This window comes from Lissotriton helveticus, chromosome 5_1 (assembly GCF_964261635.1).
Source record: "Lissotriton helveticus chromosome 5_1, aLisHel1.1, whole genome shotgun sequence".
Lineage (NCBI taxonomy): Eukaryota > Metazoa > Chordata > Amphibia > Caudata > Salamandridae > Lissotriton > Lissotriton helveticus.
In genome coordinates, this window is record NC_136065.1 from 1373939588 (window position 1) to 1373967129 (window position 27542).

At 45.9% G+C, this 27542-nt stretch overlaps 1 protein-coding gene across 1 annotated transcript; it reads left to right on the forward strand.

Annotated features, from left to right (window-relative positions):
* The first annotated feature begins 1720 nt into the window (after positions 1 to 1720).
* Positions 1721 to 21169, forward strand: LOC144755418 (uncharacterized). Its single transcript, XM_078644312.1, has 8 exons — positions 1721 to 1901; positions 2727 to 2849; positions 10368 to 10768; positions 12070 to 12221; positions 13103 to 13302; positions 13704 to 13814; positions 17447 to 17582; positions 18914 to 21169. The coding sequence occupies exons 1-8, from the start codon at positions 1828 to 1830 to the stop codon at positions 19073 to 19075; spliced, it is 1359 nt and encodes a 452-aa protein (XP_078500438.1). The 5' UTR covers positions 1721 to 1827; the 3' UTR covers positions 19076 to 21169.
* The last annotated feature ends 6373 nt before the right edge of the window (positions 21170 to 27542 follow it).

Consider the following 27542-nt stretch of genomic DNA (forward strand, 5'->3'; position numbering starts at 1 on the left):
CTGTCAGCGTTTTTGTGCCCTTGCACTATTGTTGGCTAAAAGGGAGGTCACTATTTTCTGGGATAACAAACACTCCCCCACTGTAAAGGGCTGGTTGTATAGCATGACTTATTGCAACACCAATACAGAATTGTACACCCATTTGCAACCCCCTGCATCTCGCCCTCTTGATATTTGGCAATCATTCAAATTGTACCTATTAGACCAGACGTCAGTGAGCTCGCAAACTGACCCAGAGCCCGCAACCGAGCAGTAATACTGTACATGTTGAATTTCTTCAACTCTACAATATATGTACCCAGGGTACAGAATGATATGAACTGTTATGTTGTGGTGAAACGTGTATAAATGTGGATCTTAAGATGTTGTGATTGTCTTTGTTGGGAAAAATGGTTAAATAAAAGCTTTCAAAAAAATGTGCTGCGATATTTTGACAATTTTTTAGCTGTTTTTAAAAGCTGTATTAATTGATGTATTTTATAAATTGTAGATCTCATTGTAAGATTTAAATCTAAAAAAGGAAAACCTTGTGAATAAGTTGACCGTAGTATTATTAATACAGACAGTTGAAATAGACAAATGTAATGAAAATCTAGCAGCAGTGGAAATTAAACAGAATGAGAAAGAAGATGTGACATGAACCTGAAAAAAATAAAAAGGGACAAGCCTTAAAAAGCAGTCACAAGAGTTATGGTCTGTCTCAACTCTCACGTTACATAAGGACACTACTTCTTTAGAGATGGGCAGACAAGTAGTATAGGGTAAAACAGAGTGAGGAACTAATCTATAAAGGGAAAGGAGGCTATCCTGATATTAAATCCATCGAGTTGGAGCACAAAGAGCTGTGGTGAAAGGGTAACGCATGAATCATGAGATTAAGGAGCTAAATGTAGGTGTTTGTCAAGGAGCAGGTTTTTTTCATAGGAATTTTAACATTTTAAAGAAAGTACATTCTTGAAGGGGGAGCATTGACGAAGATGGATCTGTGAAGAGTGGTCTTCCAGGGAAAGGGATCGGAGATGATCTTCCGCCCTTCCAATATGGAGTACAAAGGCATCTAGGAACTTGTAAATTTGAAGTTTGCCTTTCTTGACTGAACAGCATCAAATCTTTGGAAACTACATCTCCCGGTATGCTCTGGTGTGTACTGGGTAGTCCAACAGATCTAGGTACACTACATGTGGTACTCCCCAGAGATCACTCACTGTGGAGCAGTAGGCATAGGGAGCTACTGGACGACAGTTCCCAAAGCGCTAACGCGGCAGCACCAGGGACTACCAACTCTCTCTGATGTAAGGGAGGGGTATACTCTGGCCCCAGCCCTTAGGTGCGCTCCAATTCAACCTAAAGCCAATGAATCAGTGAAACATGCTTCAGGGATACTTTGCCATATTCTGCAGGGTCGCACCAGTTTGCATTTCGCCACTAAGTTGCACGTGTGCCGACTCTGTGCTACTCTTCGGAGAGTGTTGTTGGAAGTAGCACCTTACGCTACAGAAGAACTGCAGTTCCCAGAATTCTTAGGCCGGAGCAGGTCTATATAGACAGCAGGACCACATTTCCCAGAACGCTGTGGTCTGGTGCCTCTCTCCCGTGCTGCTGCCTGACCCCACCGCGGCCGACCGACCCCACCCCCTCCGATTCCAAGTTCCAGATCTTCCTTCCTTTTCCTAATCAAATCTCCCGGGCTCTGCGGCTCCTCCCCCAGCCTGCTGCCAGAGGGGCCGCTCCCTGGCTCTCACTGGCTGCCGGGCCGGGGGCCGGGCCGGGGTCGATAAATAACGGCGGGCGCAGCGTCTTGTGTGTGTGTCATTGGGATTGTTCAAGATGGAGCCGGGGCTCGTGGCAGCTGCAGCAGCGGGAGTGTCCGGGCTCGGGGCCGCGTCCAGGGTGCCCTGCAGGTACGGGCTGCGGGGGGCGGGCATGGGATGAGGGGGTGGAGGTGAGAGGCCCCGTCGCGGACCCCGTATTTACAAGGGCGCTTCTTTCCATTGTGCTGTGACTCAGCCATGTGGTGCGAGAGTGCGGCGTCCCAAACAAACCGCCGAGGCGGAAGTGAGCGCGCAGGGTTTGCCTTTACAATCTGCGCCTAGGGGTGGTTTCCTTGCCCCGAGGACAGTTCTCCGAGACCCGAGGTGTTTTCTCCCTAGTATCTACGTATACAAGTGTGAAGTACTTTGTTCCAAAATCCCCCCCCCCCCCCCATCCAGTATTTCCGGGATTCCTGCACTTAAATGTCTGTGGAGATCCTGATCCCACCACGTTTTGCAGGTGTAGTAAGATCACTTCCGCGACACCACGTCTTTTTAGTTCGGAGGTGGTGGTTGCCCCCCAGGTACCCTAGATCCAGCCTGTGAGGAAGGGGCTCCGTTGAACTCGCGCTACTCAAACCATTTATTGGGGGAGGTGGCTTTCCGAAGTACCCAAGTATTGCCTTCGTTCTGTCTCTGAAATTGTAGAAATGTGCACAGCCAGCTACTCCCATAGTATTACGGAACCGTAAATTCGTGGTAGTGGGAGCTACATCCTGTATAGCTCCTCCTTGCGCTGCTGGGACCCCACTTGGAGCTCAGCCATTGTGGTGTAATCTGTATCTAGCTCCGCTCTCATTCTAGTGTGCGCTTGAAAGCACCCTGTCCAACTTCTTGGTTTAAACTCACTAGAATAGTAGCGATCCACTGGGCCACTAGTAAGAGCCTTTCAATGTAACTTTTTGGTCTTTCCAGGAACTTCAGCAGCCGCGGAACTTGCAGATGGGGACAGAACTGCCGTTTTTCGCATGACAGAAAGTCTTCCCAGATCTGCTGGCACTTCCAGAACGGCTTTTGCTGCTATGGAGATCGCTGCAAGTGAGTACATGAGCATGTAACCTTCGGTGAGCGGGTGAGGGGCTATTCCAGGCTACTCCTAAATCTGCTTCTTGCTCAGCCATTGCTGCCCTAATCTTGTATGCAAAGCACTCTGTGTTTGACCTTGTCCGAGGCCCTCGATATACCTTTGTACATGACTCTCGTTGTAACAGTGGTGCCGTGCTTTCTTGCATGTTCTCTTGATTCAAGATGCCTCAGTGTGCTTTACGACTAACACCCGCGTACACAGGCCTTTGCACTCCATAAGCGTGCATGGCTGTCCGCCAGGCTGCAATGCACAGGCTCCCTGTCACACCTGAGTGCTGAACCATGGCGCTCAGACCAATCACAAAGCTACACTGCAGTGTTTAGTGGCTATGGGGAACTGGTGTGCCCGGGTGCTTCCTGCTGCTGTCCAGGACTAGAAGATGAGGACGCAGATTAGATTGTGGCTCGTGCCCCACTACCCCTGTCTGGTAGCAGCTGCTAAGGAGCGCTTACTACCCTGATAAGGTGGTCTTTGCACGCACTACAGCAAAACACAACCATATCCATTATGCTCATGATAATTGAAACACTAATTGGATCTATTCAGTCTCTAATATAACCAATTTACTAGACTGTATACGTCTACTCACTCCACCAGCTTCTGTAAAATGTAACTTGCATTTAAACAGCACGGTACAACTAAATAGTCAACGGACCAATCTCTACTCCGGTCAAACTGTGGCACTTGGTGTAGTGCTATGGAGGGGGGGGGTGGGGGGTGGTATGTGTCAAGTTAATCTACCTGATCTGTTGCGTCTCTGCTCTTCACCCTGCTTTAGAGGCGCTTTACCAGCAGGACTGGTTACTCCGTATTTACTGAGTGTTATTTCACTTAGCAGCTACACCTTTAGTTTGCCACCATGTCGCATGCAAACCATGACTGCAGAGTTATCCAGTGTTTTGAGTTATGTTTACAGGAGATGTTGGATGCCCAGGGGTGTATATACTTGGACGATTTAGCTAGATATAGTGCAAAAGCCTTTTTTGTCACCCAGTGGGCTCACTAGTGGAGGCCTTGCTACACTGGTCAACTTGGGCCTTAATTGTAAAGTTAAACTTGTTGGGGGGAAAAAAACTGATATTCTTGGTATCCTTCTGACCTTTCCAAACAAATGTAGAATGCTGGTAATAAACTTTTATAACACATCTGTAACCTGGAATTAACTGTATGCCGTCTCTAGTTTAAAAGTTTTTTTTATTGATTGTTTTTTAAAAAATTTCATTCTGAGTCTTTATTTACTGTGATTATATTATGGAGGATTTAACCTCATGGCTGCTGCTGACTGCCAACGGCTGTCGCGTGCACTAACTTTGTAGTGCTGCGCACGTCCATTGGCCGTCGTGGCCCCGCCCGCTCAATAGAACGTTCCGCACTAGCGCGGAACGTTCGGCGCAGTTAAGGGGTTAAACTGCACCCTGGTTTCCCCTGTCAAGACAATGACATATTGGCGGATGTGAACCCATTCACTGCTCGGGTGCAGCCTTAAGCATACACAGCAAGGTGATACCATTAGTCTAATCTAGTACAATTTGGTTAATTTAATGGATCCAAGATGAGGGGTCACCTAAGAGGATATCTACGTTTAAGTGGTGGGGCTTTAGCACCATTATAGGTTATATTTTTGTTTATTTTTAGCCCTTGCAGATTTTAAGGTTGTGGGATGACATGAGTGACCATGATCCTTTGCCGCCTGCCTTTCTATCGGATAAAAAGCCTATTGATGTGACCCACTTTTGCAAGGAACCAGTACTAACCACCAGTGAGGGCCGGAGGATGTCCACCATTGTCCCATTGGATTTTAATTCTACTTTGGTCACTTCTTGTCCTACTGATTTCTCAATTTGCCTTACTGATGACACTTCAGACAAAGTTATGTGTTCAAATATTTGTAGATTTATTAAATCTGCTTTCTGTAAACCAAGAGATTCATGTCCGGTGGTGGTTTGTCAATGTGCTTGCGAGCACAAGGATTTGTTGAAAAGAGCATGGGCAGTGTTAGAACTGGGGGTCTCTAGTTGGCAGAGGTAGGTACCACTGTCCAAATAGGGACCATTGTTTCTAGTCAGTGTAAGGATACACTCTTTAGATAACCCCTGTTCACCCCCTTGGTAGCTTGGCACGAGCAGTCAGGCTTATCAAAGGCAATGTGTAAAGTATTTGTTCCAACACGCACTCTCTCAGCAGAGTTCAGGGAAAGCGGGGGGTGAAGTTTTTTTTCCTGGGACTTAACAGGAGGCCAGCTCACAACAGGCCCTTGGGTATCTCTTCAAGGAAGGGGACAAAGCAACAACAAAGTCCTTCCCCCTCTCCTTGGCAGCAAAGCAACTGTAGGTCAGTCCAGCAAAGAAACAGCAGGACAGTCTCCCTTCAGTCTTCCAGCTTTCTCCTTGGCAGAGATTCCTTCTTGATTCCAGGAGGTTCTAATTGTCTGTAGTCTGGGAAGCCCTTTTTATACCAGTCTTTCCTTTGTTCTCTAGAGGCAGAGAGGCCTTGGCTTGGTGAGAACCAGTTCAGGTTTGTTCCAGGGCACTTTGTTTTTCTGTCTTCTCCTTTCCTTTCAGAGAGGGACAGGGTCCACCAGCAGGAGGTGGAGCCAGCATTGTTGGGGGAAAGCACAGCCCTGGAGCACTTTGACAAGATTCCTTCTCTCCTTTTACAGTGCAGGGCAGAGACATCAGACGCACCACAGGGGGTGGAGCCAGCACTGTGGAGGGCAGGCACAGTCCTATTCAGGTCCCAGGTGCAACTCCTCCCTCCCATGTAGATGCAGATCTCTATTCACCACTGAGTGGACTCATATGGTCTCCTGGAATCCCTCCGCCATGTCACTCACAAACCAGACAGTCAATTTACATACCGGCCAAGGCACACAAAGGTCAGACAAGAGAACAGCCACTTTCTAAAAGTGCTGTTCTCAAATACAGGATTTAAAAAACATCTTTCCTAAAAGATGTATTAAATTCTGAATTCAGGGATACCAGCCGTGTATGTCCTATCTTGCTCCTATGGGAAGATATGCAGGTAACCACTATACTCCCTGAGCTCAGTGTTTGTTAACACTCTGCTTATGGACTATCTTAATAGCCATACCATCTTGGATCCCTCACAATCTGGGTTTAGACCAAATTATTCTACAGAGACCACCCTTATTGGGGTTACGGATCTGTCAAAGTGGCGCTGGTTGGTAACAAAGCCGTGATACTGGTCCTATTGGATTTGACAGCAGCTTTTGACACATCAGAAGCTGATACATCAACTGAGAGGCAGGGCTGCAGCAACAGGCACTAAACTGGCTCCTCAATTTCCTTGACCAGCGCACTCAGACCATCTTGGGACCTTTCTGGTCACAAACCTTTTAACTCGCACAGGGGGTGCCCCAGGGCTCTTGTCTCAGCCCGACTTTATTCAATGTCTACATGGCCCCCCTGGCCAAGATCATCAGGAAATCGGGTTTCACCCCTTTCTCTTACGCTGACGACACCCAGCTGCTCTTGACCGTTGATAAAGATTCTGAGGATATTGAGCAGCGTTTTGCGGAAGGTATGTTAGCGATATCAGAATGGATGACAAACCATTGCCTGCAGTTAAATGCGTCTAAGACGGAAATCCTGCTGTTTGGTACAGATCAGGCTGTTTGGTCCCCCAGGTGGTGGCCTGTCATTAGGTTGTCCCCGTTCCAACTTTAGTGGCAAAATCTTGGGGTTCACCGATGTTTTGTTATCTGAGGGACCAAGTTATGACCACCTCGGGGACCTGTTACCATACTTTAAGCCTTCTGCGAAGAGTGTTCTGCTGGTTACCACTCGAGATGCGAAGGACCTTGATTCAGGCAATGATTATTGGCCGCTTGGACTACTGCAATGCCTTGTTGGCATCTGCTAATGAGTCACTGCTCAGCAGATTGTCCAAAATGTGGCTGTGTGCCTGGCCCTTTATTAAAACAGCTTCACTGGCTCCCCATCCGCCAAACAATTAATTTTAAGCTTGGATGCCTCACTCGCAAAGCGGTGTATGGCTCAAGCCCCAGCTATTAGGCAGATAAATTCGAAGTTTATTGTCCCAATCGCCTTCTTAGGTCAGAAGGGAAAAGCTTGTTAGTGGTTCCCCGTTTCAAGAAGCTTAGGACTGGCGGCAAAACGGTGGTCAATCTGGCCTCCATTTTGGAACACTCTACCTGTGGACCTCCGTAAATGTTCCAATTTTGCACGCTTTAGGATACTTCTGAAGACGACACTATCTAGGGTGTAACTGTCTTCTGCACAAGTCATCTGGCTTTCCTGCAATGATAGTGCGGAGATACCCCTTCAGGGGTGATTCCTGCGCTTTATAAATTTCATACGTACATACTTTCATACTCTGCATTCCCCATTATAGCGTATGGGCAAGATAGCCTTTGAATAGTGAAAAACGAAAATGGCTGTAATTCACTACAGAGTATGTCGCCCACACTGGTACATGCTCTACCTTTCACATACACTGCACCCTGCCCAGGGCGGTACCTTGGGCCTTCCATAGGGGTGTCCAATGTGTACAGAAAGGGAAGGGTTAGGCCTGGTCAGTGGGGACACTGGCCAGGTTGACATGGCAGTTCAGACTGCACACAGGCACTGCGGTGGCAGGCCTTAGACGCCGTATTAGGGCTACTCATGTGGGTGGCACAATCAGTGCTGCAGGCCCACTAGTAGCATTTGGATCACCAGCCCTGGCACACTCAGTGCACTTCACTAGGTACTTCTTGGTGAGACAAATATGCCAATCATGGATAACCAATAACAATTTACACAGAGCATATGCACTTTAGCACTAATCAGCAGTGGTAAAGTGCCCAGAGTCCTATTGCCAACAACCACAGGTCAGGGAAAACAAGGGAGGAAGAAGCAAAAAGTTTGGGGATAACCCTGCAAAAAGGGCCATTTCCAACAGGCAGCCTACTGCTAGATTTCTAAGTATCGCAAGACCCAGCTGAAGGAGGAGGCCTGGGATAATCTACTCACAACTAATGCTCAGCGAGATAGTGCCAGCTTTTGGCAAGTGGTAAATCTTCCTCTGTTTAGTAGTGATCAACTTAATAATCCTGCATGAACCATCACACCACAAACTTGGGTTGAGCATTTTAAGGTCATCAGTTGGTAGTAAGGAGTATCATATAATTGTATTCCAATTATCACTTGTCTTTCCTCCAGCAAGGCTCCAGGTCCAGATTGAGTGCCTGGTGATTTATCTTTATTGTATATAAATGCCTTGTCTACCTGTGTGCCCCCTTTAATAACTCTGTAGCTGTTAGAGGCTCCCAGCCACTGACATTGTGTAAGTCGGTCATTGTCCCAATTTTCAAAAAAGGAAATGGATCAGGTCCAGCTTGTTACAGACCCATCTCTCATTGATTCATGGTTAAAATTCTAGGTCTGGTCCTGTTGGATCGGCTTTCACCTTGGGCAGAGAAGCACAGCTGTTTGTCTGGTTTGCAATATGGGTTTAGGGCGGGGCACTATTGAACAAAGCTTTCATCTTTATCTTCAGATATGTTAGTACACTGGCAAAGGGGGGTGTAAGCCACCTGGCCTTCGTGGATCTCAGTTCAGCTGCTGTTAGTTAATTGCTCTAAGCTTTGGTCCATGATGTCTGAGATGAGTGTAGAACCAGCACTAGTTAACTTTTTGCGCAATTTGCACTAAGATTTTTCAGCATGTTTTAGATATGGAGCAAATGGGGAATACACATCACACTTTAAATTGAAGTTTGACGTTCGCCATAGTTGCTTACGCGCCCCCTTTATTTTTTTTTATATTTTTTTTTTTATATCCATCAACTGGAATCCATTTTAACATAATTCTCTCTGTCCTTAGAGTTGGGTGTCTACCAATCCTCCACTCTGCTTTATGCAGAGTTTTAATTGCATGGGCCTCCAGGAGATTAGAGGCCTAAGATCTTTTTATTGATTTTTATGAATAGCCTTGGCTTGTCCAATTTCTCCAAATCACATGTGATTAAGTTCGGTCCGCCTAAGCCTAAAATCATTATTTGTAGTAGAGGGGCACCATATTAGCCAGGTTGATACATTTCGATATTTGGGTGTTCAGTTGGACTCTTGCCTTAACTGGCATTCAAATAGCTGAAAACAAATTCCTCGGGCACTCTTAGGGTTCCACAAAGTACATCTTCTGAGGTTGTTCACGAGAGTTGGGCATGGGTCATGTTACAGATTATATTAGTTTTTGCCCTCTGTAGCTCAGGCTCTGTTTGGATGAAGGGAGAGCTAGGACTTTACAGGCTAATCTTGCTAGATTGCATGAATCTGGACAACTCGTGACCAATCCCTTGGATGTCCTATGTTTTTTCCCCAATTTGACAACATAACGGCGGCTACGGAACCGAAGTTGTACTGTTAAAATTGACCACATGGTCTAAACAAGTGTTTATAGGTAAGGTGGCAGCAGAACAAGATGCAATAGCATTGAGTATGCCATATGATACTAGTAAACTTGAGTGGCTTGGAGCCTTATCTTACATTGGACATGTCAATCTACCATCCAAGATTATTGACTCTGATTAGGCTTAAATTATTTCTGCCGCTTTTGCTGTCTATTCATAGTTATAAGGATTCCATGTTGTCCATGTGTGACAGTAATGTTGTTTGCCCGGGATATAACAATTTGCTCTATAAATTCATACGGCCACTTTTGATGCCCATGAATTTTAAGAGGGTGAGATTGGCGTTAGTGTTTATAGTTTTTAACTACCCCTACAGTATTTTTTAATCCAGTTATCTGTTTTAAAGCAAGGTAACTAATTTGTGTTGATGTCCTTATGTAATGTTTCACATTGTTTGACTTGTATGATTTTAAAAGTTGAATAAAGTATACATTGACTGCAGAGACGCTAATGCAGTGCTCCAACTAACCCTTCAATATTTTATGTAACTCTTTGAGTTTACTTCTGGCCTAATTTTTATGATTTGCATAATCAGTAGGCCTGGGTGGCGGAGTGTATTAGGTTGCGCAGATTTTTCGCGACTATTTGTCCCGTGCTGGAAAATCAGGGAAAATTGCACCACACACAGCACAAGAGGACACTGCTTCTTTCTGCGCTAGAGTAGATGTTCTACTCGAGCGCCAGCTTTCTCAACGCAAATGGAAGGTTTATCAACGTGAGCGGTTTAGACTACCCACGTTGAGACCTCACTGGGAGGTCTAGTTTTGGATTTTCCTTTCTCGCCAGCTTAACTTTGGCGAGCGAGTAAAAGCGCAGCTTTTTTTGGAACTCTGCAAGGAGTGTGGAAAAATAAGACCGGAGCTAAGTTCACCACCCAGGTCTAATCCTCATGGCCTAGCTAGTTTAGTCAATGTTGGTATTCTTGTCTCTGAGGATCATGAATTTTCCTCCCCATTTGAGGAGCCCAAGAGTGCTTTTGTAAATCATGGGTTTGGTCACTGGTGTAGACTTAATGTGGCTTAAACATGTCTCCTCAGTTACCAGCATGTGCCACCACTGTCTGGAGGGGCGTTTGGATGCCGGCGGAGCTCTGAACCTGCTGTCTATCTGCCGCAGTCTACCTTTGTGTCATCCTCGTTCCATGGCTCGGACCCTGCCCTCTCCCAGGGGCTGCCCCTACTGTCTACATCGCCACTATTGCCCACTCCACCGCTACGGCCCTCACCCCATCTACTACCAACACCAGTCATTGGCAGGGCACGACGAGGGTCGGCACCTACCCTCCCTAGCGTGTCGGAGCTGCAGAGGAGCTTTCAACAGCTGAACACTGAGTTTGAGGAGGATGAAGAAGGCGTTGGCGAAGGCACTTCTGCTAGGCGCCCCTCAACAAACTGGGCCCTGGCTGCAGAGTTCATCCCAAGGCACACACTGATGGAAGGTACGTCACAAGAGGCGTATTGGGGTGTGGAGCTAGTGTGCAAGGACTGTTTTTGTTTGTATTTTTTGTATTTTTTTCCGTAATGTATAATAGCGGTTTTTGGCTTATAGCAGAACTCTATCGACAGCAAATACATGGTCAATGGAAAAAGTCATACAGTAAATGACTGATTTAATCAATTGGGCAGAGTGAGTTTTGTGTTAAGTTCTCCTAACAATACGCCCTTCCGCCTTCTTTCTAATGTCCCTTCCGACCTTCCAATGTCCTGCATCTAATAAGTGCTTTATCATGTCCCAGTATGATTGTTGGAAAATCTGAAGCCCCCTCCCCACCTATCAAAGTGACCAAGCCATGCCCCCGAAGGGTAGCCATGGATCCTACTGACCAAGCCATGCCCCCGAAGGGTAGCCATGGATCCTACTGACCAAGCCATGCCCCCGAAGGGTAGCCATGGATCCTACTGACCAAGCCATGCCCCCGAAGGGTAGCCATGGGCCTTGTGCGCAGCTCAGCCTCTAAAGTCTGACGCAGTGCTGTCCATGTGTACCTAGCACAGCCTTCCACCTGAGGTCGGTCTCCTGCTAAATAGGAGGGGTCCCTTGGTGTCCTGAGGTAATGCCCATCCATTAGATTTGTAAAATCCTACTCCTGTGCTACTACTATGCTAGTGGATAGTTGTCTGCCGGTCCTTTTAAACTTGACATCGTTCAGAGTTCTCCTGAGCCCTCTACCCTGAGCATTAGGTACAGAATTGTGCACCACAAGCTGTCTTGCTCAGATTCTGTGCACCATACCGAGGATAGCGACTAGTGCCCAAGATGCTAACTTACTTCTGGGGAATAACACTGGCTCATGAGTCTATGGTAGGCGAGGCAGCTTCCAGATAGTCTAACAAAGCAGTACCGTGCTCCTGTGAGGGCGGCTATAAGAGCTTCCTATTCTTGAAGTTGCAGCACCACTCGTGCAAATAACTAAAGGCTGTTTGTTTCTCGTATGAACTATGTGCATATCATTGATCGCTGGGTGCCCTTCTCTTGGCTACTTGGGACTTTCAAACCCAGCCTGTGTTGCTTCAGCCAATTTAATACTTTCTGTACCAAAGGTAGGGGTTGAGTTCCCCAGATGTCGAACCTGTGATGCTTTAATTGAAAGCCAGTGGTAGATAAACTTCGTTACCTACCCATGTTAAAATACACTGCATTAAGAAAACCATTAGATCTTGGTAACCGTTCCAGAATTGCACCATAAGTCTGGATAGTCTTTTCCAGTGAGTTTGTAGAACCTGTGCTTTCTACCTTCAGGGCCCAGGGCACTAGAGCACAGCCTTCATAGGTCTGCCTCGGAACCTTCTGTGCATGAGAAGCAGTTAAACCCAGAGACTGAGGACCAGCACCAGGAGGGCTGCTCAAGCAAGCCGGCCGCAGGCTGTCCGGAGACCGCGCAGGGGCCTAAGGTAGGTGGGTGGGAACTGCTGGTGGAGGGTAGGTGTTTTGGCTGACTTAAATGTTCCAGCCACCGTGGCTGAAGTCTCTGCAAGCTGAGAAATCTCAAGCACTCCAGGTAATCTCTTAAAAGGCTTTATCGAGTGACTGAGTCTGAAGGGGATTAACGCCTTCTTGATTAGTGGTCCGGTTAGCTGGTCAACAGGGTCGGATACTGTGTTTTAAAAAAACAAAAATATTGCTGGACTGTGAGTGGCGTGTTTGTGCAGATAATTGGAGAGGAGTGGGAGTAAGGACTTTGCTTTCTGACTCCTGGGCAGTTGTAACCAAAAGGCACTGCCTTAATTTGCACTGGGGTGATTTGGGACTGAATAAAGCAGTTCACTAAATCGCCACAGTGCTGCTTCAGAGTGCACTGCGAGGATAGTCTAGATAATGGAAGCATACATAATCTTTATAGTCACTTGAGTTAAAGACCAGACCCTGGGCGCCTACCTTGGAGTTAAGATGGTCCTGTCGCACTGGGTGGATAAGTGGGATTTTGACCCGCAGCAGGTATTTTCTGATATGAACAGGTGCCTATTTGAGCGGGTAACATACAATGTTCACCGTGCGGACTCTAGTAGTGACACTCCATTTCTATTTGTAGGCCTGTTTTGGTATCTATTGACCGTGCCTTATGGTGGTGCCACTGCCTTTTGCCATGTGGATGGCTTGTCTATCCAGATCCTATCAAATACTGGGTTGTAGTTGACCAACAAATGTCTATGGCTGTGGGGATGACGGAAATTGCTCTACGCTTGTTGGTGACAGGGTAAGGGTGTAGGGGGAGGTTGGTGTGCAAAGTCTGGTTAGTTATCTGCCCGACTAATCTAACCTGTGCTCTTTTTAGGCGGTGAGTGACGGAGATGCAGATTCTGCCTTCGAGCAGAGTAAAGAAGTGGTCTGTGGTATCTGCATGGACAAGGTCTATGAAAAAACCCTACCTCACGAGCGTCTCTTTGGCATCCTGCCCCAGTGTAACCACTCGTACTGCGTGGGCTGCATACGCAAGTGGCGCAAGTGCCGTGACTTCCAGAGTGAAGTCATCAAGTAAGTATTGTGTTATGGGAGCAGTGGGTGCAAAGCTGTGTTACAGTGCAGTCCAGAACGTAACGGTCTGACTTGTGTGAAGAAATGAGACACCACCCCCTTGGGTGGGGGATGGAAGGCGGCGCACCGCACTAGATTTCTAAAATGCACTATCTTGGTTTTTTTTTTTTTTACTTTAGAGGTGCTTTAATTGGTCCACTTCAAATATAAATTAGGTTGTTTAAATTTCCGTTGGTGAAACGGAAGCAGCTGTCTGGAGGAGGGCAGTTACAAATAAATCGTTAGCAGTATGCTAAACTGCCGAAATGTATTAAGAGCACAGGTCAGGTCAGAGGTAGGGTGTGTTGAGGATTTTATACTAATACCTGTGTTTTCTCCTTCATTATTATTTTTGTTTTTAGGGGCTGTCCTCAGTGCAGGATCAAATCCAGTTATTTCATTCCCCACAAATACTGGATTAGCGATGCCACTGAGAAGGAAAAGCTGGTGCAGACATTCACAAATCGAACCAGGTGTGGCAGCTGTGCAGCAACGCATAATGTGCTCCAGACAAATGTTCTGTTACTTTTACCAACTACATGCTGATTAGCATGTTGGGGTATTTTAAACACTTTGGGTGTGTATGTTGTATGAATTAGCGCATGATTGTCTGTACAGGTGAGATGATGGTATTGTATTTGTACATAGTCAGCAGCCCTGAACCCCAGGGTGGTTGGACGTAGGGGTTTGGCCTGTATGTGATTCTGTTGGCATAAGTCACTTGATGCACTTCACCTGCTTGATTTTGAAGAAAAAAAGCCAAACTAGCAGAATTGTATTGAGGCCCTCGCCCCCACCCCAGATATCACTGTATACAATAGTTATAAAGGGCAGAAAATGCATATGAGGTACAATTGGAAGAGCAGGCAGAAGCATGCTTCCTCCTGGATACTTTGCTGACCAGACCAGTAGAATAACCCTTTTCCCCAATGCTACCTAGTGTCCTTTCGAGGGGACCCCTGCAGCGGAGGCCATAATCTCAAGATTTGAAATTGCTTATTTTCCACCAAAGATTTCTGCTGCCCTTGCATCAGGGCAATGTGACTGACCCTTGTGTCAACTGCCTGTAAGAGGGCAAACACCCCCACACCCAGAGGTCCCTCTCTCTCTCCCCCCCCCCCCCCACCCCCCGGACAAGAAAAGCAAGAGGGTGGACATGGACAGAAGATGAAAGGTCAGCAACTCAATGGCGTATAGCCAACTCAAATGACCTACTTAATCTGTTTCCTACTTAATCTGTTTGCTCACCAGGGGGACGAAATGGAGAGACTCTTGCAACACCTGCCAGAAGAGTTCACATGTACTGCAGGAGAAAGGAAAAAACAATTGTGAACTCCTGCCTCCAGTCTACATTAGATGCAGCAGATGGCTAGTAGGCGGATATGCACTACTACCCTGCACAGACCTGCTTGGCAGAGAATCCCTGGCTTAAAACGTGAGGTACAAACCTCAACATTTGTTCCGCAGGAGGCAACCTATTTAGAAAAAGGTGATGAGTGATACATCACAGGGAAAAAGGACACCACATCCAAGGCCATTGGAGCCCTGCATTACAAAGACCCATTCAGAGGGGACATGGCAGAAGGGAAGGTGCACTGACTAACATTCCACCGAGCACTACGTATACAGCCCTCAGCCAAAAAAGTAGCACAACATTATAGAACCATGGAAATACAGGTCATCTACAAAACAGCCTTTTACGTAGACTAGGCACAAAAGCACTTGTGGATGGGGTGGAGCCACACAACGGTGACTCCACAGGGAGCCCCCTCTTACACAAGTCACCAGAGGGAAGAAGGATTAGAGTTCCAAGACTAACTGAAAAAAATCACCTCAGAAATGGATACTAAATATTGCAAGACGTGGTTATTGCATATAATTGTAGAAGACTCCTCCCACAGTATCACCAAAGAGGGTAGGATTGGAGAGCGGAACGACCACACATACAAGATGAGGAGGAGCTATAGAACATTTGCTACCAAGAGAAGGAAACCAGAGGGTTCACTCCACTCTCCTTGGTGCCAAAGCCAGACAACACATTAAGACCTAAGCTAGATTTAAGGACTCTCTAGATCAATCAAAACACCTATTTAAGATGACTACCCTACAAGAGATCACCCTACCTATGGGGGGGGTCACTTGCCAACTGGATCTCTGACGACTCCGAGTTCTTCTGATTTGCAGTGGATAAGGCACTATCAATTCAAGGTATTACCATTTGCAACAAAATCAGCACTTGGAATAATTTCAAGATATTTAGCCATGGTAGCAGCACTACTGGCTAAAGAAGGCACTACCCTATAGGCACTCCTGTGACCAAAGGGATTACTGTAAGAAGGATAGTCCAGATACTCCTGCAGTCTTGGGCAAGTATTGGATTAACATTCAAGGAAAGACCACTAGTACACTCCACAATGCAAAAGGGAGCAACACTAGTCTTCCTAAGATGTTTGGAACTGTATGATACATGCACAGCAGCCATATGGTCTTCAATAAACAAACAGTACAACTCTGTGGATATTCAAGCCAACAAGGAGACACGTGGGGCAATGAGTAGTAAAGCATTTATTTGTAAACTCTCACTGCAGGGAATCCAGCAACTTCACCGGACCAGATATTGCTGTATAACCAATGAACATGTAAATCCAGGGAAGAATCATGCTGCCAGGCTAAATGGTTACCTACCAGTAGGAGCAATTTTCCAGCTTTAAGAATTTTCACAAGCAACCAAAGACTGGTTTCACCTTGGTTTGGGGCTCTTGAGTCGGGTGTAACTTGGTTAGAGTGGCACAATGAGTATAGGACCCACACCTGGGCATGCTTGTTGCACAACCACGGCTAATCCAGTCATGGGTCGTGTGCGCTTTTTTGGGGGGGGGGGGGGTTGGCGTAGGGCCTGGCAGTTTGACTTTAATAAAACTGAGCCAAGACTGACTTGGGGCCGGGTCCAAGATTCTGCTGGTTGCACACAACTCCTCTTAGCATAGACTCTACTACGCATGCCAGCAGCTAGTTCCTTTCCAGGTCTCTGCTTCCCATAGCATGTCTCTTCTCCATACAGTTGTCATTTTTGACCTGAGCTAGGTGGAGTCTAAGAAGTTATAGCCCATCTGTATAATACCATAGGTAGTTTTATTCCAAGCTCTGCCAATTTAGTCCAAATTTGGCTTAAAGGTGGCTTGTTTGCAAATTTGGGTTTTATCTGTTGCCGAACTTCATCAGTCTGAGCTTCTCATCGTGTAAGATCTGCCAGATTGGTATTTCAGGCTTCTTAGCATGCTTCTAGCTTTTTACTGGTCCAGATGCAGCCTGCGTATGAATATAACAATTAGAACTATGGAGCACACTACTTAATATTCACACTTCTCCCTTTCTAGCTACTATTGCGCTCCTCAGGAGCATACACTATTGGCTAAACTAGTGTCTTCATGAACACTCAAAGTATTCTGCAGTTAGTCTTGTTGGATGTTCCCCTGTCCTTAAAGACCAGATGCCAGCCCTTGGTAATGACCAATTGCTACATTTCTGTGATTTACCTTTACCTCTTTGTGATCATGTAGTCATTCCTTAATTGTTCATGCTGTCTACAGTCAACCCTTCTTAACCACCACCCTTTTTGGACAGCAGGTTGCACCCACACCCTTTAATGGTCACCCCCGGTAGGTTCCGTGCAGCTTTTTTTGAGTCGCCAAATTTTAAATCTTTGGCAGATATTAGCACATGGTGTGTAATAGGGGCTTTTTACTTCTCTTGTGAAACAGGCCTAGAATGAAGGTAGTCATGTAGATTAGGGCATTTTATTCTGCACTGAGCTTCCAGAGGTTCTTTATGGTCCCTGGACTCAAGTTCCAGTGGTTTGAATGTGGAGTTGCATTTCTGTTCCACCATTATCTTTAGTTGTAGCTTTCCTGACTTCTACAAAGGATTGCTAGTGGTTGTGGGTGCTTTGCATGGGAAGTGACCAATTAAAAACTGCCAAGTGAGGCACTAATAAACTAACTTGGATGTCGTTCATCCATTCAGTGTGGTGAGGGAGTGCTGGGGTAACTTCTGTGTAGTGGTAATGCATTCATGGCTGACCTTTAAACTTTTTCTCCCCACTTAGCAAAATAAGATGCCGCTTCTTTTTGCGTGGACATGGACACTGTCCCTTCAAGTCCGATTGCATCTACCTGCATGAGCTTCCTGCTGGACATCAGCCAAAGAGACGGCGTGAGCACAGGCGGTCCAGTGCCAATCTGGTAAGGGCGAACAATTTGGGAAGTTGGGAGTGTACCTAAGTCAAAGCTGTTGGCCATTTTGGTGTTCACTTTAGACCCGTACCACTCGTTTGGCTTTTCACTAGTGATCCCCTCTTCACGTTAAAGCGAATTAGGTGTTGAATAGTCTGGGCAATGGTCTACTAGTCGCAAAAATAGGTTTAGTACATCCGCGCAAGGATGAGTGTTATGACACGAGGGTTCTGTCAATCACTGTTTTGTATGCTTAAATTAATCTCCGCCACTAGTAGTAATTTGGGGTTGCATACCAATCCATTTTTATTTTGCACACCATGCCACCTCCGTTCGGACCCAGCTACATGCAAATCAGTCTTGACCCTGTTGCAGTGGTAACAGTCCAGCCTGAACCGGAACACTAGTAACCCGGGACCAGTTTCTCCCTAGTTATGGTCTCATCAGCCGGGTACAGCCTTGTTCCTGTGACCCTGTGCAAGGGTCCCATGCCTGGGCATATCCGTCCCACTTAGGGTGACACTAAGTATACAAAACAGTGATGGACAGAATGCTTTAAGTTGGTCCCGTGTTCACTGTCACTGGAACCAAGCTAACCCTGGTGAACCCATAACTAGGGCAAAACCAGTCCTGGCTTGCTTGCGTTCAGCTGGCTTGGCAGTTTACATTGTAGGAGAGTACATAAGTTATTGCTGGTTTCAGTGCGCCTAGTTTACTGGAAGACTTGTTAGGGGGGTGCAAAATGTAGTTTTGACATGGTAAGGTCTTGTGCTACTTTTTGGAGGGTGTGTGGTGGAGGGACGAGAGGGCAGGTAAAGTAAACCAACATCTAGATTTCATTATTTGTGCTGTATTGAGCAGGATTTGGTTATTTTTTTTCTTGGCATAAGGAAGTTGTTATATTGACTCTCTCTGCTTGTTATCATAGAGGTAATCCTCCTCATTGCGAGTTGATCGTTATTTAATGGAAGGGATGTGAACTGTCTCAGATTGTCCTCACGAGCACACTCTGTATACCAATAAAAGATTAATTGCTTAACTGCTTTATTTAATTGTTTTGACAAATTAGCCACTCCCAATCTGCTCTCGCTGACATGGTATTTGACTTTTCTTCTTATTGTTGCACCAGACACGTCGGAATATAAGTGGTGGATGGCAGGTTTTTGATTTTGGGCTTGGTGGGGGTTGAGGAGGAGGTGGTGTGGTTTGTGTGGGGTGCCGCCTTTGGATGGGAGGTGCCCGTGATTGAGCAGGGAAGTGTTCCATTGAAGCTGGCCACCTTTCCAAGTCTACTGTCTCTTGAAGTCATGGGAATAAACTGGCTCCTCTTCTGTTCACAGCCGTACAGTCACTTTGTGGAGCTGCTGGATGATGAAGATGACTTCGAGGACTTCTACCTTCTGCAGTGCGCAGTTGCACTTGCAATCCTGGAGAGGAGCAGTGGTCTGGATTACACCCATGAAATTGAGATCATGTTGGGTTGCAGCGACGACTCTGACTGAAGATCTTGGCACTGAGCTGTCTTCACCTGCTGTGGGCAGTCCTGACTGCAGCAGTGCTTGGGGTTTCATGCTGATCATGTTTGTCTAGAAGGATTCCTAGTTTGCTGGTTGGCCTGTTTACATCTGCTATTTTGCGTGCAGATCTAACCTGAGGCAATGCAGTATCACACACATGTTGATTACACCGTTTGGAAGCTTTCTAGAGCACGGCCGCCTGTTGGGCCTCTTAGTACCACTTTTCAACATGTTTTCTAGCTGGCACCGAAGCTCACATTTAGCACAGAGCCAGGCTAGGGCACTGCGTCCTCCAGCAGCTGCCTTAGTTGTGGCTTGTCTCACAACATGCACCTATTGAGAAGCAGTGCTATCTGACACAGCAGGCGATTGGTTTATTTTTGTATTGCAGTGCTGTTCTGTGCGTATAGCAGGCTTTACTGCTGAGGGGTGGGGTGGAGAAATTGGAGTATATTTTTGTACCATTATGTAAATAAACAGAAAAAAGTGCCTTGTTTTCCAGTTTTGCATTTGTCTTGAGCACTTCATTAATTATTAGTATTTAGTGTCTGATTACAATAGTAATTCTATGAACGCCAAGTTGCTATGGCATTTCCATTGGCAGGTTGTCCTTAGCCACAAATATGGTAACCATCTCGGAATTAAGCTTTTATCTCCTCCTCTGAATAAGATCATTCTTCATTTGTATTGTTGTAAGAATTCATTTTTAGGCTTCACCAACCAGACCGAACAAGCTATCTAGCTACAAAAGATACTGGGGGCTTATCACGAATTTACAGTGGACTTGGAGCCCTGCCGTTGCTTACCCTACTTAGCCCGACTGTCCCTTGATAGCTACTATTTGGGCTTGATGTAGGTGTACCAGACTCCTTGCCCTCTTGAAAAGCAGTAGTGCAGTCATTTAATACTTTACTTTGACCTCAGTGTTTGAGTAACGTAACACTGTAAAATATCAGTCGAGTTCTCTGCCGCCAAAACTGTCTGTTTCTGAATCTGGGGTTGGTGAAACTGAGTTTAATGCGAATGACTGAATCCTTGATACAGCTGCTTTACCATAGTAGGCTGAAGGTCTCCCATCAACGACTCCAGATGGTGTTCTAAATATGTAGTCTCATTGGTAGTTCATGTCATGATGCCCGGATTAAGGGCTGTGGAACAGTCCTTACTTATTGCATTTTACTGGGGAGACTAAAGTAACTGGTTGATCTTAAACTACAGTAAAAAATGAATTCCAGAATCCTTTTCATAAAAGCATCCAATAAAGGGAAAGCCTTCCTGACTTGGATTGTCAGACTCTAGTTACTGACAAAATGAGAAATTTGAATCCTGTTCTGTGAAATCTGGTATGTTTTCTGATAATCTAGCTTGCTTCTTGATATCTAGATAACTTGCAGCCACACGATGATGCAAGATTCCTTTAAAACTACCATTCAGTGAAAACAAGGGACAGTTTAAAGTCTAGTGCGCTGGTTTGACTGTTCAATTCGAAAAGTGGATTCTAAGATGTATTTGTTATGAGACCGTTCTGGGATGGCAATTCATGAACTATTTCGGCACATTTGGCCATAAAAGCACAGTTTAAAATAGCGATTCAAAATGTGAATAAAAAAAGCCATAATAAAAGCTACATTCCACGCCCTGGAGCAGCAAGTCAAGACATCGGCCATCATGAAAGACCGAGCATAACGTGCACGTGCAATAACATTATAGGGTTATTCCCAAACCATTTTAATTTTTTTGTTCCATTATAGAATACAATTTAAAATTGCAATGCATATTGGGATAATGACCGAAACCAGGATAGAAATGCATTTACTCGGCCCGCATGGTATCCCCCAGTTATCAACATGGTGGTTCAAATAAAACCAAAACATTGAGGTAATCTATATGCATTGTGTCGAGTAATGGTCAATAAGAATAATTCAATCTCTACACTGACCACAAGTACAGTGTGTACAAAAATCCTCAATTGAGATGTATATCATAAGCAATTGTCATTCCCTATTGCTGACTTTTTTTTTTTTTTAATATAGCGCTGCGTATGCACCACATGGCGAATAAAAAGCTTGAAATTGAAAACAATGCGCATTTGTGTCATTTTAGTATCCTGTACACGTTGCGACAGTGTCTGGGCCCCAAATTCCTACAGAGTAAGTGGCCATCGTGACCATGCCTTCCTGTACCCCTGGCTGAAAATTACCACATGGAGTTCAAAATAGTCTGTTACACGCAGGGCACTCAGGCGATCTTGTCCAGCCCTGCGGCTTTGGCTGGCTTAATCTTGACCAGGGCGTCTGTGACCTCTCTGTACAAATTTGGGGGGGTATCTGCAGATATTGGGCACAGCAATAGTAGAGATTGTTCACCAGCACTTCCATGTCATCGGTCCTTGTGTAAAGTGATCTAAAGTGGTCCTTCCAAGCGTCTTCACTAATATTCGGCTCTAATGCTGGTTTACCATCATGTGACCCTGAATTGATGATATTCCAAAAGATCCTCTGGTCGTGATTTTTTTTTTAACAGCTTCCGAGCTCGTCCCCTTTGTGATTCCCAGCTTTTTTGGGCCATGGCAATAGTGTTCTTCTATTTTACCCTAGCCTCTTTAATCTCTGGCCTGACGCTGTTTTTGATGGCAGAGACCAGGCCAGATTTAGCCACATGGCAATTTGAGTTAAACCATGGCTGTTGGGATTTATAAGTCGCCCTTTGCTTATTGGTTTGGTAAAAGAAAACTGCGTTGGAATTAAACATCTAGGTGATTTTGAGAAATTAATGTGCTGTAATTAGGAGTGCCCTTTGTCCCTGTGGCTTGACTTACAATCAGAAAGAATTTGTTGGTAGAGCATGGCCAGTTTTCCTTCTGACTGAGAATTCCCCCCAGCGGACTCTCCTCCCACCATTGGACTAGATCAGGCAAGTATCTAGAGCTGATAAATTATTAGATGACTTCTTAGCATGAGGTGGTGTTAATACTAGAGTGAGGGCATTATGATCACTATCGTAGCGAGGACTGATTTTAAAATCTTTCACTCTAAGTAAACCAGTTACTTACCTGTAACTGTAGTTCTCCAGTATTGGAAGCTTTCATAGATTCACATGCCTGAATCATTCCCCGTCGTCGAGACGGGAGTCTCTGGTATAACCAAGCTATGCTTAGTAGTAAAGCAAACTCAAAAAAGGCCTAGGCCCATTTTCCTTTTGCAACCCATTACATTTTTTATGTAAAAAGGACCAAACTTTTTTCTGAACCAATCCGAGCTCCTCACCCTCTAGAACCCTCATGAGAGAACCTTTTGCCCCTCAGATTTTCGCGCACTTGTGCATAAAACACGTTCTGTGCCAAATCCAAGGTGAGCCTCTCAGGGGAGGAGGGTGGGTTCCATGTGAATCTATGAAAGCTTCCAATACTGGAGAACTAAAGTTACAGGTAAGTAACTTGTTTTCTTACTCCAGTATTGGAGCTTTCATAGATTCACATGCCTGAATCAGAATAGCGAGCAGTAATAAGACCAATCACATTTGTCTTCTGTATTCTTACATCATGCAAAACAGTATGATTAATCTTATACACAGTAAGTAATACAAATTTGCATTTGTGAGCAAAAATAAAGGCAGGAGGTATGTAAAGCGGCTCGCCATCAATGGATGATTCTCAGAACTGCTTCTCCCACTGCCACATCGGTCTCAGCTGTTGCTTCTAAGCAGTAGTGCCTGGTGAAGGTATGTGGATGTCCAGGTTGCTGCTCTGCATATTTCCTGGATCTGCACTCCTGCAAACAACGCAGTGAATGTGGACACTGCCCTCTAGTGAGCACGAACCCGTGCATTCAGAGGTTTTCCAGCTGCTTGGTGAAGTAGACAATCGCACTGGAAATCCATCTGGCAATCCCACGTTTTGATAAAGGGAAACCCTTCCTGGGTGCGCTATAAGCGACGAAGAGTTGTGAGGACTTGTGAAAAGCTTTAGTTTCCTGCAAGTAGCATTTGAGACATCGCTGAACATCCAGTGAATGCAGTACTCTCTGCCGCTGTCACCGGTTGAGGAAAGAAGTGTTTCAATACTAACGGTTCATTTAAGTGAAATTCAGTTGGCACTTAGTGACCTCTGGGTTAGTTCTAAGAATCCTCCTGTCGTCTTGACACTGCAAAAAGAGCTTGAATCGTGAGAGCCTGTAGTTCCCCAACCAATCTTGCTGATGTCAAGGTGATGGGAAGCGCCAACTTCCATGACAGGAATTTCAAATCTGCTCTATGTATAGGTTTGAAGGGTTGTTTCATTAGCTGAGATAGCACTATATTTAAACGCCGGTGGTGGTTTTATTGGAGGAAAAACACTGAATTCCCCTTTCATAAACTGTTAGATGATCCTTGGAGACCATAAGGAAGGACAGAGTAAGACCTCCTGTAGCGGGATAATGCACCTTAATAGAAGCGTGAGCCAATCCTGACTTGGCTAGAAGCAAGATGTATGGGATAACTTCATGAGGTGCCGCAGTTAGAGGGTGAATTATTTCTTTGACACCATAGAAAAAATCTTTTCCATTTCATTATGTAGGTTTTGTTGGTACTATCCACCCTAGCAAGGATTCTCTTACATTCCTCTGAGATTTTCAGATTTTGAAATTCAGTGTTCAGGAGACAGGCTGCTAAGCGCAAGGATTTCGGGTCCGGATGGAGCACTTGTCCCTGGGACATTGTCAGAAGCGATGGAATCGGTTGTAGATGAACTGGACGGTCCTCAGACCACAGCAGGAGTTCTGTGAACCAGTGTTGTCTGGGCCACCATGGGGCTATCAGGATCAGCCTTCACGGTTCTTTCTAGATCTTCACAAGCACTCTGGGCAGGAGAGGAATTGGAGGAAAAACATAAGCAATGACGCCGGACCATGCCATTGAAAACTCATTCCCCCAAGACCTTCTGGGGAAGCCAGCTTGCGAAGAACTGGCATTTCCTGTTCTCTCTTGTGGTGAAGAGGTCTACTGTTGGTGGTCCCCCTGCTGTAGCGCCCATTCCCATATTCTCTCGGCCTCCTGAAACATGGAGTGATCTTGTTCCTCCTTTGTTTAAGTAGTGCATTGCCGTAGTGTTGTCTGTTCTGAACACCGGCGATCGCTTTATTCTTGGTAGGAAAGCTTGCAATGCGAGGCGGATTGCTCTGAGTTCTAGCAGAGTGTAATTGCTGCTCGTGCAATCTCCAACGACCGCTGACTTGAAGATCTTGAAGAAAAGCCCCCCATCCTTCCAGGGACGCATCGGTAGTCCCTATCAATGGAGCTGGTTTTGAAAGAAATGACAGACCCTGAGACATTTTCTGTTTGCGTCCACCATGTCACTGCTTGGACCATGACTGGTGTCACTTGGATTGTGTCTTCATCCCTCCACTTGATGCCACTGAAGATCGATCTGTTCTTGCAACTGGTGCATCCTTAACCTGCAGTGAGGCACAAGGGGAATACAAGATGACCTCATGCCCAGTAATGACTTGTACTTGCGTACTGAAAGATACTTTCTTTTTATAAAGTCTTGGAAGAGAGACACGATCCTCAGTTGCCTTTCCTTGGAGGGAAATGCCTTGTTTCTTTCTGTATCCAGTATTTCTCCTAGAAACGTGATCAGTTTTGTCGGTTGAAGGGTTGATTTTTTTTTTTTCCCTCGTGCAGAGTCCAACCCAGTTTGGCAAAGCATTCTAAGCAGGCCGACGCCCTGGCCTGTGTTTCCTATGGTTTTTTGACTAACGAGTTGTTGAGGTAAGGAAATATTAGATTTTTGCTTCCTTAACACCGCCGCCACTGGAGCCAGGCATTTTGTGAACACTCTAGGTGCTGAGGTTAGGCCGAATGGCAGTACCTTGAATTGATAATGCTCTCCGGCCACCACGAATCGAAGGTACTGTGTGTGTGTGTGTGAGAGAAGGATGGATAGGGACATGAAAATACGCATCCTGCAGGTCTAAAGTGGTCATGTGATCTCCTGGGTTCAACAGTAGAAGGATGTCCTGAAGAGACACCATCCTGAAAGATTGCTTTTTGAGAGGGGTGTTTAGGGATCTGAGATCCAGAATAGGATGCCATTGGGGATGTTTTTCCTGACCAGAAAAAATCTTGTAAAATCCCTTTCCTTTTTGGGAATCCGGTACCGGCTCTATTGCTCCCTTTCGGAGCATTGTCCGAATCTCCTCCTGGAGTTGATGCAGATGATTGACCTTTTGATGCACCGGTGGTGTACAAGGAGGCGTCTGTAGAAATTCTAGAGTGTGGCTGAATCGAATAATGTTGAGGACCCACTGGTCCGTTATTTTTTGCCAATTTTGAAAATGAGCAATCTTTCCACCCAGGGGAGCACTTTATCTTAGAGGCGTTGATGTAGCCGGAGATTGAAGGTTGCCATTGTCGTTGGGTGTTGTCCTTCCCCTGATGACCTCCTTTGCATCTGAGTCTATTTCGTATAACCTCCTGATTGATGCTGAGTACTGCTGGAGGTAGGGCTGGGAAGAAGCAGAGTAAGAGGAATATCTCCCCTGCTGATACCCTCCTCTATAAGATTGCCCACTACCTCTAGAGCCTCGAAAAGGAACCTTTCTGTATTGTAGGGTTCCCAATGCTTTCGCAGTATCCGTATCCTTCTTGATACTCTGTAGTGTCATCAATGTTTTTACCGAATAAATCTTCATTGAAGGGAAGGTCTAAGATCTTATTCTGCACTTCAGGCCTAAAAGCGGTCGCTCGTAGCCACCCTTGTCTGCGCAGAACTGTCGCTCCTCCCAGAGACCTAAATGCCGTGGTCGCTATGTCCATAGCGCAGTCTATGACTTCTGCCGAAGTCCTTTCATCCTCCAGAAGAATTTTTCTGGCCTCTTGCTTCTCTGGCTCCGGCACCCGGTCAATATAAGGCGACAGGTCGCACCACATTTGCCTGTCGTATCTTCCTAGAATAGCGAGGGCATTTTCAGCTTTCACCAGCAGGGCAGACATTAAGGAAAACCTCTTCCCTGCGTTGTCCAGCCTCCTACCCTCTCTGTCTGGTGGTGTTGTAATTGAAGGTGATGGATTTCTCAATTTCTACTGCGCCGCCTGCGTCATCACTGAATCAGGTTTTGGATGACCCAAAAGACACGCTGGAGCATCTGAAGGCGCTTTATATTTCTTATCCAGTCTGGCTAGAACCGGAGTCACTGTAGCTGGCGTCTCCATAACCTTCAAGCCATCTTCCCAAATATGACTAACCATAGGTAAGGAACGGACAGATCTTCGATAGGGTTCCTTGGAGAAGTGTGGCTCAATGGTTAGAGCAGGCAGACCTTGATGCAGAGCCAGGGACCAGGGTTCGATTCCCGCCTCGGCGGGTCTCCGGCTCATTAATTCCCCTGACTGGATATTCTCGCCTCAGTGCCTGTTCTGATCATGGGTCCCACGCTGCAACTCTGGGCAATAGCTTGCTTAGTCTCCACAACGGCCCCAAAAGCGCTGGGATGCCTGGCTGCACCTGGGGGGTGCCCAGGAGTGGACATTTCCCAGGAAGGGTTCCTAAGCGGTATACGGACAGCGCCGGGACACCTCCGGTGGAGGTAGCTGTGCGCTTTACAAATTCCGACATTTACATTTATTTACATTTATTTAAAGTCATACAAGAAACATTCTGCCTTATCCTCCATCATGGTAAGTGTGAATCTTTTAGTGGCTCTTTCCATTAGGTTATGAAAACCACCAATGTCCTCTGGTGGAGAATCCACCGGTTTCGGAGTAGGAGTTGAAGGAGAAGGAATGAGATAGTCGTCTCATTCTCTACTAGGTTCTGCAATCTCTCCATCTTCATAGTCATCGTCCGAGGTATCTGGATGGCGTTGAGATCTTTGTGGTGGAGACCTAGGAATGGACTCCGGCGAAATCTCCCTTCTTCGTACTGGTGTACCCAGTATAGAGCAAGGTCGAGGAGTAACCTCAGGAATTTCCTGAGCGGTTTGAGGCACTGGATACCTTCTTCTATAATCCAACATGTTCTGTAGATCTTTCAGTAAAGATGACGGCACACTAGTCATCTCCTCATTAAGCTCTTGGTGGTATTGTTGCTGTTTTTGGGAATGATGGTGAAATTCCCCATATTCTTCCTCCGAATCTTCCTCCTGATATTTCACTCTTAATTGCGAAGGACTACTCTCATATCCAAAAGGACCACCTTCCCCTTCGTCCTCTACGTCCTCCTCTTCAGAAGGTGAGAAGGGACTAATGGAGACACCTTGCTTGTAGTCGTAATTTCTGGTGTTATTGTTCTTTTCCAGGATGAAAACCTCTTTTCCGGGGTCTTTTCTCTTGTCGACGAGCCCGTCAGATTGCCGTTGTCGACAATATCGTGGATGCTATCGTCAACGTTACTATAGATGTACTCCTTGTCGATATTATCGTGGATGCTATCGTCAACGTTACTATAGATGTACTCCTTGTCGACGCTCCTGTC